Raw genomic sequence first — 16,301 nt, forward strand, 5'->3', positions numbered from 1 at the left:
ATCCTAGTGCAACCTTAGTGCGATCCTAGTGTGGGCTTAGTGCAACCTTAGTGCGATCCCAGTGTGGGCTTAGTGCGACCTTAGTGCGATCCTAGTGTGGGCTTAGTGTGGTCCTAGTTTGGCCTCATTGCTATCCTAGCGCAGGTTTAGTACAATCCTAGTGCAACCTTAGTGCGATCCCAGTGTGGGCTTAGTGTAACCTCAGTGTGATCCTAGTACGACTTTAGTGCGATCCTAGCGCGACCATAGTACGGGCCCCTGCTGCAGTTCAGCCTTGTTCAGTTGGGTAATCTGCTGTAACCAGACTTGTTGTCACTTGTTTCTTTTTCCCAGGAATCTGCTTTTCATATTTGTGTACAGAAAGCATTTGCGCGTCAGTCGATGCTGACGTTTTCATGTGCAGCGTAGATACCTGACCATGTGAGCCTTGCAGACAGCGCCCCCTATCTAGAAGACTGCTGACTGTTCTTGTCTGTTCCTCCTTGTTTCTGCAGATGGCATCAGTGTGAGCGGCCTCCCCGTCTCCAGCCCATTCCGACACATCGTCAAACCCAGACTGGAAACCAAACCCGTCAACCCCCCCGAGAGCAGCAAGAGCAGCGACTTCAGCCACGTCAAGGTGAGCCGCTCCTCCTCCGCCACGCTCGCTTCCATCACCTCGTAGCACCGCGGTCCAGGGAGAGTCCAGTGCAGTGCTGACAGCGAAGTTCTACCTTCTTCCCTGGATTTCACCCGCAGCGCAGAGGATTTCAGGGTATGAAAGTGTTGATGTTTTGGGAGGAAACAGAGTGAGATTCAGGCCGCTTTCACACGGGCGACAAAAATCACCCCATTTTCTCGTGACGCGCCAGCGCTACAAATCGCATGTCTGTGAAGGCCCTGCTCTCCTGTGGGTTCCTTCACACCAGCGATGTTTTGTAGGCGGCTACATTGCGAGAAAAAAAAATCGTAGCGTGTTGAATATTGCCGCTATTTGCAGTGTTTTGAAGCCCATGACTCCCTGTGGAGCCTTCCTTTGTGTTGCATCGTATCGCACGAAATCGGGGTTTTTGTTCAGTGCGATGCGACTTTTACATTAGGAAGTCCTACTGTTTGAGCCCTAAAATAAGCCCTAGCAGCAGTAAAACAAAAACCATACATTCGCTAACAGGCGCGGTCCACTCGGCCGCAAACCTGGGTGTATTGCCAAGGTTTAAAGGCAATGTGGCATCGGAAAATGGCAAAACAACAAGTTTTTTGCTAAACATATTTTTTAATAATTTTTGGAGTTTTTGAATTCTCTATGTCCCAATCTACATTAAATAAATTCCTTAAATCTTGCAGTTCTTGCAGTGACCACTAGGCCTAACAATAGTCTGACACTTCCTGTTCTGTAGAGTAAACCTCACTCTCATCACAGGCAGCATTAGGTCGGTGTCACACAACCAGATTTCTATTGCGGAATCTGTGATTATCGCCCGCCCGGACGGTCCGCGGTCTTCCGCACACATTGAAAGAATAGCATCTCCACTCCGACGAGCGAACAGTGATGGCATCGCAGCATGTTCTGCTATTCAGCAGGATCCGCACAGACGGCTTTGATTGAAGTCAATGGAAGCCGTCTGACCTGAGGCCCATCCGTAAATGACATTGCGGATAGGCCATGGGTACCCCGTCACCGCCTAGCGATGGCGCAGAAAATACAAAAAAATTTTTTTAATCTGTACTGCGCATACCCAACACCCGCAGTGCAGGAAAACAAGGTCCTCGGGGTCGCTAGCCCCAGGCAGAGAAGGATTCCGCTGCAGGCTCCCACATGCAGAATCCAACTTATCCGTGTGAGACCGGCCGTACACTGAGAAGTGACACCTATATATAGATAACACAGGATCCTCCATTCACAATAGGTGATGTCACAGCTCACCTCCTCTCCTCCCTGCACAGGTCACAGAGCATTCTATAACACTCTTCCATAGAAATCAATGGATGATGCTCACAACTAATCTCCTACCCCTCCCTGCACAGGTCACAAACATGCCAACAACACTCTTCCATAGAAGTCAATGAGTGATGGTCACAGCTTACCCCCTCCCCCTTCTTGCATAGGCCACATAGTATGCCTACAACACTCTCTCATGGAAGTCAATGGGTTCCCTCATGTGCAGTATGTTTATGGCTTATGACTTTTATTTATCTGATGAGGGCCATCCCAAGGGTGAGACCCCCACCAATCACACATTGATGGTCTGTCAAATGGAGATGTTGAAGAGGTTGTCTTGTTGGGACAGACTGTCCGGTTATCCCAGTCCCCCGGGGACTGGCTGATCATGTCTGATCCTGATGATGTCATGCAGACTCCTCGCCATCACTGTGGAGCTATACCGTTATATTGTGTCCCTGCTGTGGCCTATAGCGGGGGTCCTGATCAGGGACCAAAATGCAATAATACAGCACAAAGCTAGTTGTACAACCCCCTGAAAGAAACTCCTCACCTGGCTACTAACTACTGGAGCCGGTGCCAGGGGTGCGGCAGAACTAGGGGCATGCCATCCCACTGATCATGGGGGTCTCCGATGGCACCAATTAGGCACCTTTGTCCCTCTTCCCCGGGGGGGTTTTCTGGTCTGCGGTTTTCTCCATCATTGCATTTCAGTTCAGCTTTGAATTTACCTTTGCGATGAATGTCAGCCATTAGCTCTGTGAGCGTGTGTTCAGGCGGTCCGCAGACAGTGATGGATGGCGGGCTCAGGGTTATCAGTAATTCGGAGACGCGGTGTTACCAGGAAGATGAGACTTGACAGAATGAATACGCAAGACCATGTGCTTCACTCCCCGAATAAGCCAGTCCCTTAATAGGCGACTTCAGTCCCAGGTGATACATAGATGTGGCTCTAGGTTCAGGTCCGGAGACCTGCGGTCAGGGCGGGCCATACTGCCGGAATCCTGAGACGGATGAAGCCAATGACAGCCCCCTTAGGCTTCGATCACATTAGCACTCCATCATGGGAGCAGGAAAACAGGATCCACTGGCTGATCAGATGCAGAGACGGCGCCCAGCAGACCCCGAGACTAGAACGGGCTCCGTTTGACTCCCATCCGGCTGTTCGGTATTTTACAGGACAGGCAGATCGTGTAGCGCTATTTTATCCTGCATAGTAGTAGAATACGGCGACGGAGGCTCAGCAGAAGGCTGATGAGGAGGAGCCCCTCGGTTGTCAATGGTTTTGACCAATGGATATAAACAAGATGTATTCACTAACCGCTCGGAGGGCTTCATAATGGTGGTGAATGAGGCCTCTGTCACACGGGCTACAAAACGCATGGATGTGACATATATGTGCTTTGTAGCCCATGTGAAAAAGGCCTAAAAGTGGAAGCTACACTGTGTCAGACCAATCCGTCCCCTAGAAGGAGTATATATATAATGTGTATTATTTCTTGACACACATTATCAGTAACCTCCCTTCCCTAAAAGATGTTGGATGGACGGAAACTTGTGATTGTAGGGTTAATATAAGTGATTCCCATATCAGAGCAGAAGCATCATTTATTGTGGAGAACCGACCCCTTGTAGGGAGGCTCTAGTACCCCGTTGTACCACCTCTAGCTTGGATACAAGATGTGATACAGACAGGCATGGAGGCTCTAGTACCCTGTTGTACCATCTCTAGCTTGGATACAAGATGTGATACGGGAGCATGGAGGCTCTAGTACCCCGTTGTACCACCTCTAGCTTGGATACAAGATGAGATACAGACAGCATGTAGGCTCTAGTACCCCTGTTGTACCGCCTCTAGCTTGGATACAAGATGTGATACTGGTGGGCATGAAAGCTTTAGTAGCCTGTTATACCACCTCTAGCTTGGATACAAGATGTGATACGGACAGGCATGGAGGCATATAGTTTCTCTATTGAGCTGCTGGTACTTGTCAGACGATCAGATGGTCCTTTCTACTGGTGGTCTGTAGGGGGCACCCTGAGCCCAGTCACCTTGTGTGCCCTCACACATCCACTGGTGCCAACACCCCCTAACAGTCTGGTCAGAACGGCCCAGTGGGGACAATTCATGGATACGACCATCCAGCTTCTCACACCCCAATAATGCGCCCCTCTCAGACTCTGGTAACGGGGTGAAATCTCTTCTCTGTGTCGTAGAGGTGTCTAGTGGTCAACAAGCTCTACAAGCAGAAGAAGAGGTCACTACACACAAGGAGCCTCCGAGAGCCTCTTATAGGCCAAGGGGGGAACCACTTATAGGGCTTCCGGTGACAAGACCGTCCATCTAATCACCACAACTCTCATCATGTACAGATCTGCCTGAGATGGAACCGCATGCCGGGTACTGCAGCAAAACAACTACTACTCCTGGGGGGGCGGGTGTTTTTATGTGTTTAAGAGTGTATATTAGATGGTCTAGGGTCTTCACATCAAAAAGCGTCATTCTGCGCAGGCGTGAGGTTTTGTACACATGTTGCGTGTCATTTGTGCTGTTACAATCCACATCTCGCCACTTTGTGGCATTCTGTCTGAGCCGTGTGCCGCACTCCTATCTCCGTGGTTCCTCTTGCTGGGAACGATCCCATGTTCCCCTGTATTTTCGCCCTGCGGTCTGTTTTATACTGTAGCTCTACAGTGCGTGTATACATGATTGTGCTGTATGACATGCTCTGTGTGATCACCCTCTGCTGTAGTATGTTACATGCGTGTAGGAGCAGCAGGGATATACTCGCTCGTCCGCATTATGCAGATTCTCTCTGGGTTGGTGTATAAAGGGGAATGGTTTTTCGGCGGACGGCGCGCTTCCTGCGCAGAGCTATTTTTAGCCGGTTTGTCCCCCATTGTGCTGTTTAAAGATTCATTGCGGCTGTTAATAGGTATATTTATAACCGGCCTGTCAACCAGCGGAGCCGGCGCGCTGTGATAAATGGCGATTCTGTTCTAGGGACTGGCTGCCATGGTAGCCATTAACCCTTTATAGCGAAGCTGTCGGCTGGCATGCCCGCCGCCTGCAGAAACTAGGGAAGATTTCTATGCCCGTCTAGAGGGCAGCATCTATCAGAGGACACATGTAACTAACATATGTGATAGTAACCACATGTTGTCTTTATTACATGAGCAGCGGGGTCGTTTAAAACTCCTTGGTCCCCAGGAGAAATCCGTATGGTGCCCCTCTAACCAGCTTACCTTGTGGCATTTATAGTGCCAACCCCTTATATGGTGCATCGAGGAACTGCGTGCGTCTGCAGCCTGCTCACCAAATATTCCCTCCAGTGGCTAAAATCCTGCACGAACCCAATAGACCTCACAGCTGGGAGTTTGCTACAATTGCACCCAGTCTCTATAATCCTCCTTGCGTTAACCCCTTCCCTCTGCAGCCCTGATTTTTGTTTCTTTTCTCTGACGACATGCACATGCGGGCGTAATTTTGCGTGATTGGTTATATTTTTTTAATGGCAGCATTTAACGCACCATATGAAAAATAAAATTGTGGCGTTTTTTTGCGGCCTGCACAGTGCGGTAGGAAGGATGCACTTTCGTTATTCTGCTGGTTAGTAGAATTTTGGAGATACCAAATTTATGTCGTTTTTATGTAGTATTACTTTAAACAATAAAAACAAAAAAACCTTTCGAAAAAATTTCCGTCGCTGTCTTCGGACCACCATTACTGTTTTTTTATTTTCCGGTGTGAGGGCTCATTTTTTTGTGGGAAGACCTGTAGCCTTTATTAGTACGATTTTGGTTGACTTCTGTCTTTTTTATCGTGTTTTTTTTATGAAGACTGGATGGCCAATAAAAGCGCAGTTCTGGCATTGCATTTTTTTTTAGACTGTGCTTACCGCTTTGCATAATAAATGTGATATTTTAATAAATCAGACTTTTACCGATGCAGCGATACCAATCGAGTGCTGAATGAGGGCCCTTTTACACGGCCTGATTATTTATTCAGATTCCATCATCCAGCCGGAGTTCAGTGTAAACACATGCCGACCGATGGACAGATTAGACTCCGGTTGCTTCTCACTCGGCATTCCGTTTCTGCCAGTTTACTGTGAATGGGGGCAGGCAGTTTGAACACTCCCCGGCCCGCTCCAGCTCCAATCACTGAGCGATGATCATCTTGTGTAAAAGCACAAGAACGATCATGGCTGGGACGGACCATAACATACTCATTGTAGGTCAGCACTCATCAGCACAGCCGGAGTATCTGCCCATTTAAACAGTCCTTTACCTGTACTGATACATTGTAGCAGAACACCAGCGCTGCAGATACATTTGTGCTCCTGATGTTCTAGACTGGATACAATTAAAGCAAAGGCTTGCTTGTGTGAAATAACATTTTTTCTTTGGGTTGACAGTCTGCAGCTGAAAACAATAATGACCTGGTACTGTAACAGCAAGCAGAGATTTTGAAAATGGTGAGAAGTTGATATGCAAAATGTATGAACTTTTTGTGAGGGAGTGACACTACTTTCTGTATAAAAAACCGGAATATATATAAATCAGTAGTTTCTAATCTGAGGTACTCAAGCTAGGGAGACACTACAAGTCCCAGCATGGCCTACAGGCTGGAAATTGTAGGTTTTTCCCAGCTGGAGTGCAGTTTTTTACATTTTTGTTCAAGGCCCAGAGATCATAGAATTGTTGGGGAAACTGATCAAGTTTGCCAAAGACACAAAAAGCTAGGGAGGGATGGCTAACATCGAAGAAGAGAGAGTGAGGATTCAAAAGGTTCTGAACAAATACTGGGTGGCGACTAACAGAATGATATTTAGCAAGGAGAAGTGCAAAGTCCTGCATCTGGGCCAGAAAAATGTAAAAAGCACATACAGAATGGGAGGAATTGGGCTAAGCAGCAGCACATGTGAAAAAGACTTGGGTATACTAATGGATCATAGACTGAACATGAGTCAACGGTGTGATGCAGCAGCAAAAAAGGCAAACACAATTCTGGGATGTATTAAAACCTCTTCTGGAATACTGTGTCCAGTTTTGGGCACCACAATTAAAAAAAAAAAAGACATTGACAAACTGGAGCAAGTTCAGAGTAGAGTTACCAGGATGGTGAGCTGTCTGCAAACCATCAGTTAAAGGATCTGGGAATTTTTATTTTGCAAAAAGAAGGCTAAGAGGAGACTTAATAGCTGTCTACAAATGTTTGAAGGACTGTCACAGTTTGACAATGAGGGTGATGAATGAGTGGAACAGGTTGCTACAGGAGGTGGTGAGTTCTTCAATGGAAGTCTTCAGAGGTGGACAGACATCTGTCTGAGATTTAGTGAATCCTGCATTGAGCAGGCGGTTGGACGCAATGACCCTGGAGGTCCTTTCCAATTCTACCATTCTACGATGTCTGATTTTCCATTCCTATCATGAAACAGAAGTGAAAAAAGAAAACCGGTGATGTGGACTGTTCCAGAAGCCTGTGTGTTGAGTCTAAAGGCCCTTTAACACAGAACCATTATCACTCAAAATTTGCTGAAAAGCCATCTTTTGAGTGATAATTGTTGTGTGTAAATATGCGCCCATCGTGCACTTTTCGTCAATCGCTGACTTCAGGTCAGCATGAAATTCTCGTCCCTCTGGACTGTAAGATAGGATGGACCGCATGCTGTGTTCTCCATGGGCAGCGCTGATAATATTCTTTAACAACAGTTAACAGCCGCTGTCCCGCTGGAGAACAATAGCGATATTGTTACGGTACTAGTGGGGTGTCTAGGTACGCACGGCGCGGGGCTCCCTGTTCTTCACCCACACCACTGTCCCTTCCTGGAGATAGCCCTGATGGTGGACATGTCCAGACCGCCAACTCTGACCCTACGCTTCCTAGGGGAGGACAGGCAGGGACCGCCGTACCTATGCAAGAGACTACTACCCACTAGCACCGACAGGAATAGCAGATGACAAGAACCAACACGAACAATCCAAACAGGACAGAGGCAGATGGAAAGGCTTGGCTGATAATAGAAAGTAAGCAGACTAACGGACAAGCTGACAGAAGCAGGATACAAACAAAGGCAGACTGGCTAGCCCACTGAGGGAAAGGCACAAGGTAGCAGGGCCAGACCGCCAGCAGATCAGAGTAGCTGGGCTACAGAGCGGACACTGAAAAGTACACAAAGTACAGGGCCGGCACTCAGCAGGTCAGAGCCACCAGACTACTCAGAGGACACTGCAAACTGAAGAATATTCGGCCACTCCCAGACAGCATGAGCGGGATCTTATAGGGCGGCGGGAGGAGACGATAGGTAGATAGACCTGTCAATCACCAGCACCCCTCTTAGACACATAGCAGAGTAATTAACCTGACTGGAAGGCACAGGAGATGTTAACCCTGGCTCTTCTGGACAGAACAACGTGTGCTGGCAAAATTAACAATGAGCTGACAGGCGAAACAGATCTATTTAGACCACCCGCTGTTCACTAAATATATGCAATGCAGTACTAAAGGGCTGATTTAACCCATTAGTACCTATGCAAAATGATCGCTCAAAACTGTCCGTTTCTGATGAATTTTGAGCGATATCTGTAGGTGTAAATGGGCCTTAACTGACACTCATTATAACAATGGCAAAGAAAGATAAAAAAATATGTATAAAACCCTCCCCGTCCTGAAGCAGTGGCATCAGGGGCAGGAATCAGGTCCTGGTGGGCTCCCGGCACTGCAGTCTGGTCGCAGGGGAACAAGTACAGTCTATTATTTAGGAGAATCAGGTCCCACTTTCTGCTGATCACCGCTCCTGTGTAATAAATGGACGAGTGAGCTGAGGATGATTGAATTATGACTTCTGGTCTAGGAGAGTAATGATGACATTAAACACTAGCAGACGGCGCTGATAGACACAGGGACTCCATACACTCTCATCACCGGAGCACGGGCTGATACAGAAGTCGGTGTAAAACTCCACTTCTCTACACTCCAGAAATAATAGAGACATACTGTAGATATGAGCTGGATAGATAGATATGAGCTGGATAGATAGATATGAGCTGGATAGATATAAGCTAAATATATATGAGCTAGATAGACAGATATGAGATAGACAGATATGAGATAGACAGATATGAGATAGACAGATATGAGATAGACAGATATGAGATAGACAGATATGAGATACATATGAGATAGATAGATATGAGATTGATAGAAATTAAATGGATAGATATGAGATACATATAAGATGGATAGATATGAGATACATAGAGAGATATGAGATAGATAGATAGATATGAGAAACATACATATGAGGGAGAGATAGATATGAGATAGACAGACAGATATGAAATAGATAGATATGAGAAACATACATATGAGGGAGAGATAGATATGAGATAGACAGACAGATATGAGATAGACAGATATGAGATAGACAGACAGATATGAAATAGATAGATATGAGAGACAGATATGAAATAGATAGATAGCTATGAGATAGATTGACAGATATCGTCTGATATAGATATTGTCTGATAACTTGTTGCAGAAACGTATCTCATCTTAAAGGGGTTGTCCCGAGGCAGCAAGTGGGTCTATACACTTCTGTATGGCCATAATAATGCACTTTGTAATGTACATTGTGCATTAATTATGAGCCATACAGAAGTTATAAAAAGTTTTTTTACTTACCTGCTCCGTTGCTGGCGTCCTCGTTCCCATGGAGCCGACTAATTTCTGGCCTCCGATGGCCAAATTAGCCGCGCTTGCGCAGTCCGGGTCTTCTGTAGTCTTCTATGGAGCCGCTCGTGCCAGAGAGCGGCTCCGTGTAGCTCCGCCCCGTCACGTGCCGATTCCAGCCAATCAGGAGGCTGGAATCGGCAGTGGACCGCACAGAAGAGCTGCGGTCCACGAAGACGGAGGATCCCGGCGGCCATCTTCAGCGGTAAGTATTGAAGTCACCGGACCGCCGGGATTCAGGTAAGCGCTGTGCGGGTGGTTTTTTTAACCCCTGCATCGGGGTTGTCTCGCGCCGAACGGGGGGGGGGTTTAAAAAAAAAAAAACCCGTTTCGGCGCGGGACATCTCCTTTAAGCCATTAAATAGCCGCTGTTCTCCCTTTTGTACAGTAAGTGATGGATCGGCTGTCTGGGGTTTGGAGGGTGTTAATGTATTAAGAGTCATGTTAAACTTGGCTATTCTTCTATTTCTCAGCAGATGCAGCCGTGCGCTCCTGTGTGCAGATACATGTATAGGCGGACAGGCAGATGGCTGGGATAGATAGTAAATATAAATACAGCTATGACTATTTTCTCAGAAACAGCGCCCCGTCTGTCCGCGCTCTGCGTCTGGCGATCAGTGCGGATCATTGACTAGAGATGCCATACCGGACAGCGCTGACTGACCGGGCATTAGTGCGGATCATTGACTAGCGCTGACTGACCGGGCATTATTGATGGAAAACTGCAAACTAATATTTTTCTAGTCCAGGACAAAGGCCTTTAAGTATTGTATCCTGAAAACCACAGATTCTGATGTACTTTGCATATTAATTTCCCCCAGTTTTCAAGATCTCTGCTTGCTGCCAGAAACTGTTTGATTAGCTCAGGTTGTCGCCCATCTGTCTGATGCACAGCATACTAAGGGTTAATCCTGAGCGCTGTTCTCACTGTGATCCTCGCCGCCTTCGGCCAGAACACAACACTCAGCACAATAGTGTTTAATGCAATCTAATGCTGAGGAAAATAGATTATTTCATTCCCCCCCCCTCCCCCGCCTTATTTCTCCAAACCAGCAGGTGGTAAATATTTCATGAGACATAACCTGCGCCAATTCACCTGCAGGCTGCACCCCCACCGTACCCCAGCGGTGATGGCAGACTTGTCATCCTTGATATAAGACTTAGAGGAGCTTCAGGGAGCGCGCTCCCGACTCCAGAGCCAACCCTGACTGCTTAAATATTTTATAGACCCTTGTGAGCGTCTCTGTATAGAGAGCAGGACAGATATTCACTGCGCGACACAGAGGAGCCAACGGAGACACCTGATATAACGGGCATGGACATCAACCAGTCTATGCCATAACCCCTATTATACTAGTTGTGTGCTTCTCAGTAGGAGCAGTATTACAGTAGTTATATTCTTGTACATAGGGAGCAGTATTATAGTAGTTATATTCTTGTACATAGGAGGCAGTATTATAGTAGTTATATTCTTGTACATAGGGGGGCAGTATTATAGTAGTTATATTCTAGTACATAGGGGCAGTATTACAGTAGTTATATTCTTGTACATAGGGAGCAGTATTATAGTAGTTATATTCTTGTACATAGGGGGGCAGTATTATAGTAGTTATATTCTTGTACATAGGGGGGCAGTATTATAGTAGTTATATTCTTGTACATAGGGGCAGTATTATAGTAGTTATATTCTTGTACATAGGAGGCAGTATTATAGTAGTTATATTCTTGTACATAGGGGACAGTATTATAGTAGTTATATTCTTGTACATAGGAGGCAGTATTATAGTAGTTATATTCTTGTACATAGGGGACAGTATTATAGTAGTTATATTCTTGTACATAGGGAGCAGTATTATAGTAGTTATATTCTTGTACATAGGGGGGCAGTATTATAGTAGTTATATTCTTGTACATAGGGGCAGTATTATAGTAGTTATATTCTTGTACATAGGAGGCAGTATTATAGTAGTTATATTCTTGTACATAGGGGACAGTATTATAGTAGTTATATTCTTGTACATAGGGAGCAGTATTATAGTAGTTATATTCTTGTACATAGAGGCAGTATTATAGTAGTTATATTCTTGTACATAGGGGGCAGTATTATAGTAGTTATATTCTTGTACATAGGGAGCAGTATTATAGTAGTTCTATTCTTGTATATAGGAGGCAGTATTACAGTAGTTATATTCTTGTACATAGGGAGCAGTATTATAGTAGTTATATTCTTGTACATAGAGGCAGTATTATAGTAGTTATATTATTGTACATAGGGGGCAGTATTATAGTAGTTATATTCTTGTACATAGGGGGCAGTATTATAGTAGTTATATTCTTGTACATAGGGAGCAGTATTATAGTAGTTATATTCTTGTACATAGGGAGCAGTATTATAGTAGTTATATTCTTGTACATAGGAGGCAGTATTATAGTAGTTATATTCTTGTACATAGGAGGCAGTATTACAGTAGTTATATTCTTGTACATAGGGAGCAGTATTATAGTAGTTATATTCTTGTACATAGAGGCAGTATTATAGTAGTTATATTCTTGTACATAGGAGCAGTATTATAGTAGTTATATTCTTGTACATAGAGGCAGTATTATAGTAGTTATATTATTGTACATAGGGGGCAGTATTATAGTAGTTATATTCTTGTACATAGGGGGCAGTATTATAGTAGTTATATTCTTGTACATAGGGAGCAGTATTATAGTAGTTATATTCTTGTACATAGGAGGCAGTATTATAGTAGTTATATTCTTGTATATAGGAGGCAGTATTATAGCAGTTATATTCTTGTACATAGGGGGCAGTATTATAGTAGTTATATTCTTGTACATAGGGAGCGGTATTATAGTAGTTATATTCTTGTACATAGGGGGCAGTATTATAGTAGTTATATTCTTGTACATAGGGGCAGTATTATAGTAGTTATATTCTTGTACATAGGAGGTAGTATTATAGTAGTTATATTCTTGTACATAGGGGGCAGTATTATAGTAGTTATATTCTTGTACATAGGGGGCAGTATTATAGTAGTTATATTCTTGTACACAGGGGCAGTATTATAGTAGTTATATTCTTGTACATAGGGGGCAGTATTATAGTAGTTATATTCTTGTACATAGAGGCAGTATTATAGTAGTTATATTCTTGTACATAGGAGCAGTATTATAGTAGTTATATTCTTGTACATAGGAGGCAGTATTACAGTAGTTATATTCTTGTACATAGGGAGCAGTATTATAGTAGTTATATTCTTGTACATAGAGGCAGTATTATAGTAGTTATATTCTTGTACATAGGAGCAGTATTATAGTAGTTATATTCTTGTACATAGAGGCAGTATTATAGTAGTTATATTATTGTACATAGGGGGCAGTATTATAGTAGTTATATTCTTGTACATAGGGGGCAGTATTATAGTAGTTATATTCTTGTACATAGGGAGCAGTATTATAGTAGTTATATTCTTGTACATAGGAGGCAGTATTATAGTAGTTATATTCTTGTATATAGGAGGCAGTATTATAGCAGTTATATTCTTGTACATAGGGGGCAGTATTATAGTAGTTATATTCTTGTACATAGGGGGCAGTATTATAGTAGTTATATTCTTGTACATAGGGAGCAGTATTATAGTAGTTATATTCTTGTACATAGGGGGCAGTATTATAGTAGTTATATTCTTGTACATAGGGGGCAGTATTATAGTAGTTATATTCTTGTATATAGGAGGCAGTATTACAGTAGTTATATTCTTGTACATAGGGAGCAGTATTATAGTAGTTATATTCTTGTACATAGAGGCAGTATTATAGTAGTTATATTATTGTACATAGGGGGCAGTATTATAGTAGTTATATTCTTGTACATAGGGGGCAGTATTATAGTAGTTATATTCTTGTACATAGGAGGCAGTATTATACTAGTTATATTCTTGTACATAGGGAGCAGTATTATAGTAGTTATATTCTTGTACATAGAGGCAGTATTATAGTAGTTATATTATTGTACATAGGGGGCAGTATTATAGTAGTTATATTCTTGTACATAGGGGGCAGTATTATAGTAGTTATATTCTTGTACATAGGGGCAGTATTATAGTAGTTATATTCTTGTACATAGGGAGCAGTATTATAGTAGTTATATTCTTGTACATAGGAGGCAGTATTACAGTAGTTATATTCTTGTACATAGGGAGCAGTATTATAGTAGTTATATTCTTGTACATAGAGGCAGTATTATAGTAGTTATATTCTTGTACATAGGAGCAGTATTATAGTAGTTATATTCTTGTACATAGAGGCAGTATTATAGTAGTTATATTATTGTACATAGGGGGCAGTATTATAGTAGTTATATTCTTGTACATAGGGGGCAGTATTATAGTAGTTATATTCTTGTACATAGGGAGCAGTATTATAGTAGTTATATTCTTGTACATAGGAGGCAGTATTATAGTAGTTATATTCTTGTATATAGAGGGCAGTATTATAGTAGTTATATTCTTGTACATAATAGACAGTATTATAATAGTTATATTCTTGTATATAGAGGGCAGTATTATAGTAGTTATATTCTTGTAGTTATATTCTTGTACATAGGAGGCAGTATTATAGTAGTTATATTCTTGTACATAGGGAGCAGTATTATAGTAGTTATATTCTTGTACATAGGGAGCAGTATTATAGTAGTTATATTCTTGTACATAGGAGGCAGTATTATAGTAATTATATTCTTGTACATAGGGGCAGTATTATAGTAGTTATATTCTTGTACATAGGGAGCAGTATTATAGTAGTTACAGTATATTCTCGTACATAGGGAGCAGTATTATAGTAGTTACAGTATATTCTCGTACATAGGAGCAGTATTATAGTAATTATATTCTTGTACATAATAGACAGTATTATAGTAGCTATATTCTTGTACATAGGAGGCAGTATTATAGTGATTATATTCTTGTACATAGGGGGCAGTATTATAGTTGTTATATTCTTGTACATAGGGGGCAGTATTATAGTAGTTATATTATTGTACATAGGGGCAGAATTATAGTAGTTACATTCTTGCACATAGGAGGCAGTATTATAGTAGTTATATTCTTGTACATAGAGGCAGTATTATAGTAGTTATATTCTTGTACATAGGGAGCAGTATTATAGTAGTTATATTCTTGTACATAGGGGGCAGTATTATAGTAGTTATATTCTTGTACATAGGGGGCAGTATTATAGTAGTTATATTCTTGTACATAGGGGGCAGTATTATAGTAGTTATATTCTTGTACATAGGAGGCAGTATTATAGTAGTTATATTCTTGTACATAGGGGGCAGTATTATAGTAGTTATATTATTGTACATAGGGGGCAGTATTATAGTAGTTATATTCTTGTACATAGGGGGGCAGTATTATAGTAGTTATATTCTTGTACATAGGGAGCAGTATTATAGTAGTTATATTCTTGTACATAGGAGGCAGTATTATAGTAGTTATATTCTTGTACATAGGAGGCAGTATTACAGTAGTTATATTCTTGTACATAGGGAGCAGTATTATAGTAGTTATATTCTTGTACATAGGGAGCAGTATTATAGTAGTTATATTCTTGTACATAGAGGCAGTATTATAGTAGTTATATTCTTGTACATAGGAGCAGTATTATAGTAGTTATATTCTTGTACATAGAGGCAGTATTATAGTAGTTATATTATTGTACATAGGGGGCAGTATTATAGTAGTTATATTCTTGTACATAGGGGGCAGTATTATAGTAGTTATATTCTTGTACATAGGGAGCAGTATTATAGTAGTTATATTCTTGTACATAGGAGGCAGTATTATAGTAGTTATATTCTTGTATATAGGAGGCAGTATTATAGCAGTTATATTCTTGTACATAGGGGGCAGTATTATAGTAGTTATATTCTTGTACATAGGGGGCAGTATTATAGTAGTTATATTCTTGTACATAGGGAGCAGTATTATAGTAGTTATATTCTTGTACATAGGGAGCAGTATTATAGTAGTTATATTCTTGTACATAGAGGGCAGTATTATAGTAGTTATATTCTTGTACATAGGGGGCAGTATTATAGTAGTTATATTCTTGTACATAGGAAGCAGTATTATAGTCAATATATTCTTGTACATAGGGAGCAGTATTATAGTAGTTATATTCTTGTACATAGAGGGCAGTATTATAGTAGTTATATTCTTGTACATAGGAGCAGTATTATAGTCAATATATTCTTGTACATAGGGGGCAGTATTATAGTAGTTATATTCTTGTACATAGGAAGCAGTATTATAGTCAATATATTCTTGTACATAGGGGGCAGTATTACAGTAGTTATATTCTTGTACATAAAGGGGCAGAAATATACTAGTTATATTCTTGCACATAGGGGACAGTATTATAGTAGTTATATTCTTGTACATAGGAGCAGTATTATAGTAGTTATATTCTTGTACACAAGGTGCAGTATTATAGCAGTTATAGTCTTGTACATAGGGGACAGTATTATAGTAGTTATATTCTTGTACATAGGAGCAGTATTATAGTCAATATATTCTTGTACATAGGAGGCAGTATTATACTAGTTATATTCTTGTACATAGGAGGCAGTATTATAGTCAT

The 16,301-nt window shown here is 42.0% G+C and overlaps 1 protein-coding gene across 1 annotated transcript in view; it reads left to right on the forward strand.

Moving 5' to 3' along the window:
• TRAPPC9 (trafficking protein particle complex subunit 9) overlaps positions 1 to 16,301 on the forward strand; it is a 508,413-nt gene that overhangs the window by 146,126 nt on the left and 345,986 nt on the right. Inside the window, exon 17 of the mRNA XM_066578762.1 lies at positions 495 to 619. Within this exon, the coding sequence (XP_066434859.1) occupies positions 495 to 619 (125 nt within the window). The remainder of the gene's footprint in view (positions 1 to 494; positions 620 to 16,301) is intronic.

This window comes from Eleutherodactylus coqui, chromosome 9 (assembly GCF_035609145.1).
Source record: "Eleutherodactylus coqui strain aEleCoq1 chromosome 9, aEleCoq1.hap1, whole genome shotgun sequence".
NCBI classification, from domain to species: Eukaryota; Metazoa; Chordata; class Amphibia; order Anura; family Eleutherodactylidae; genus Eleutherodactylus; species Eleutherodactylus coqui.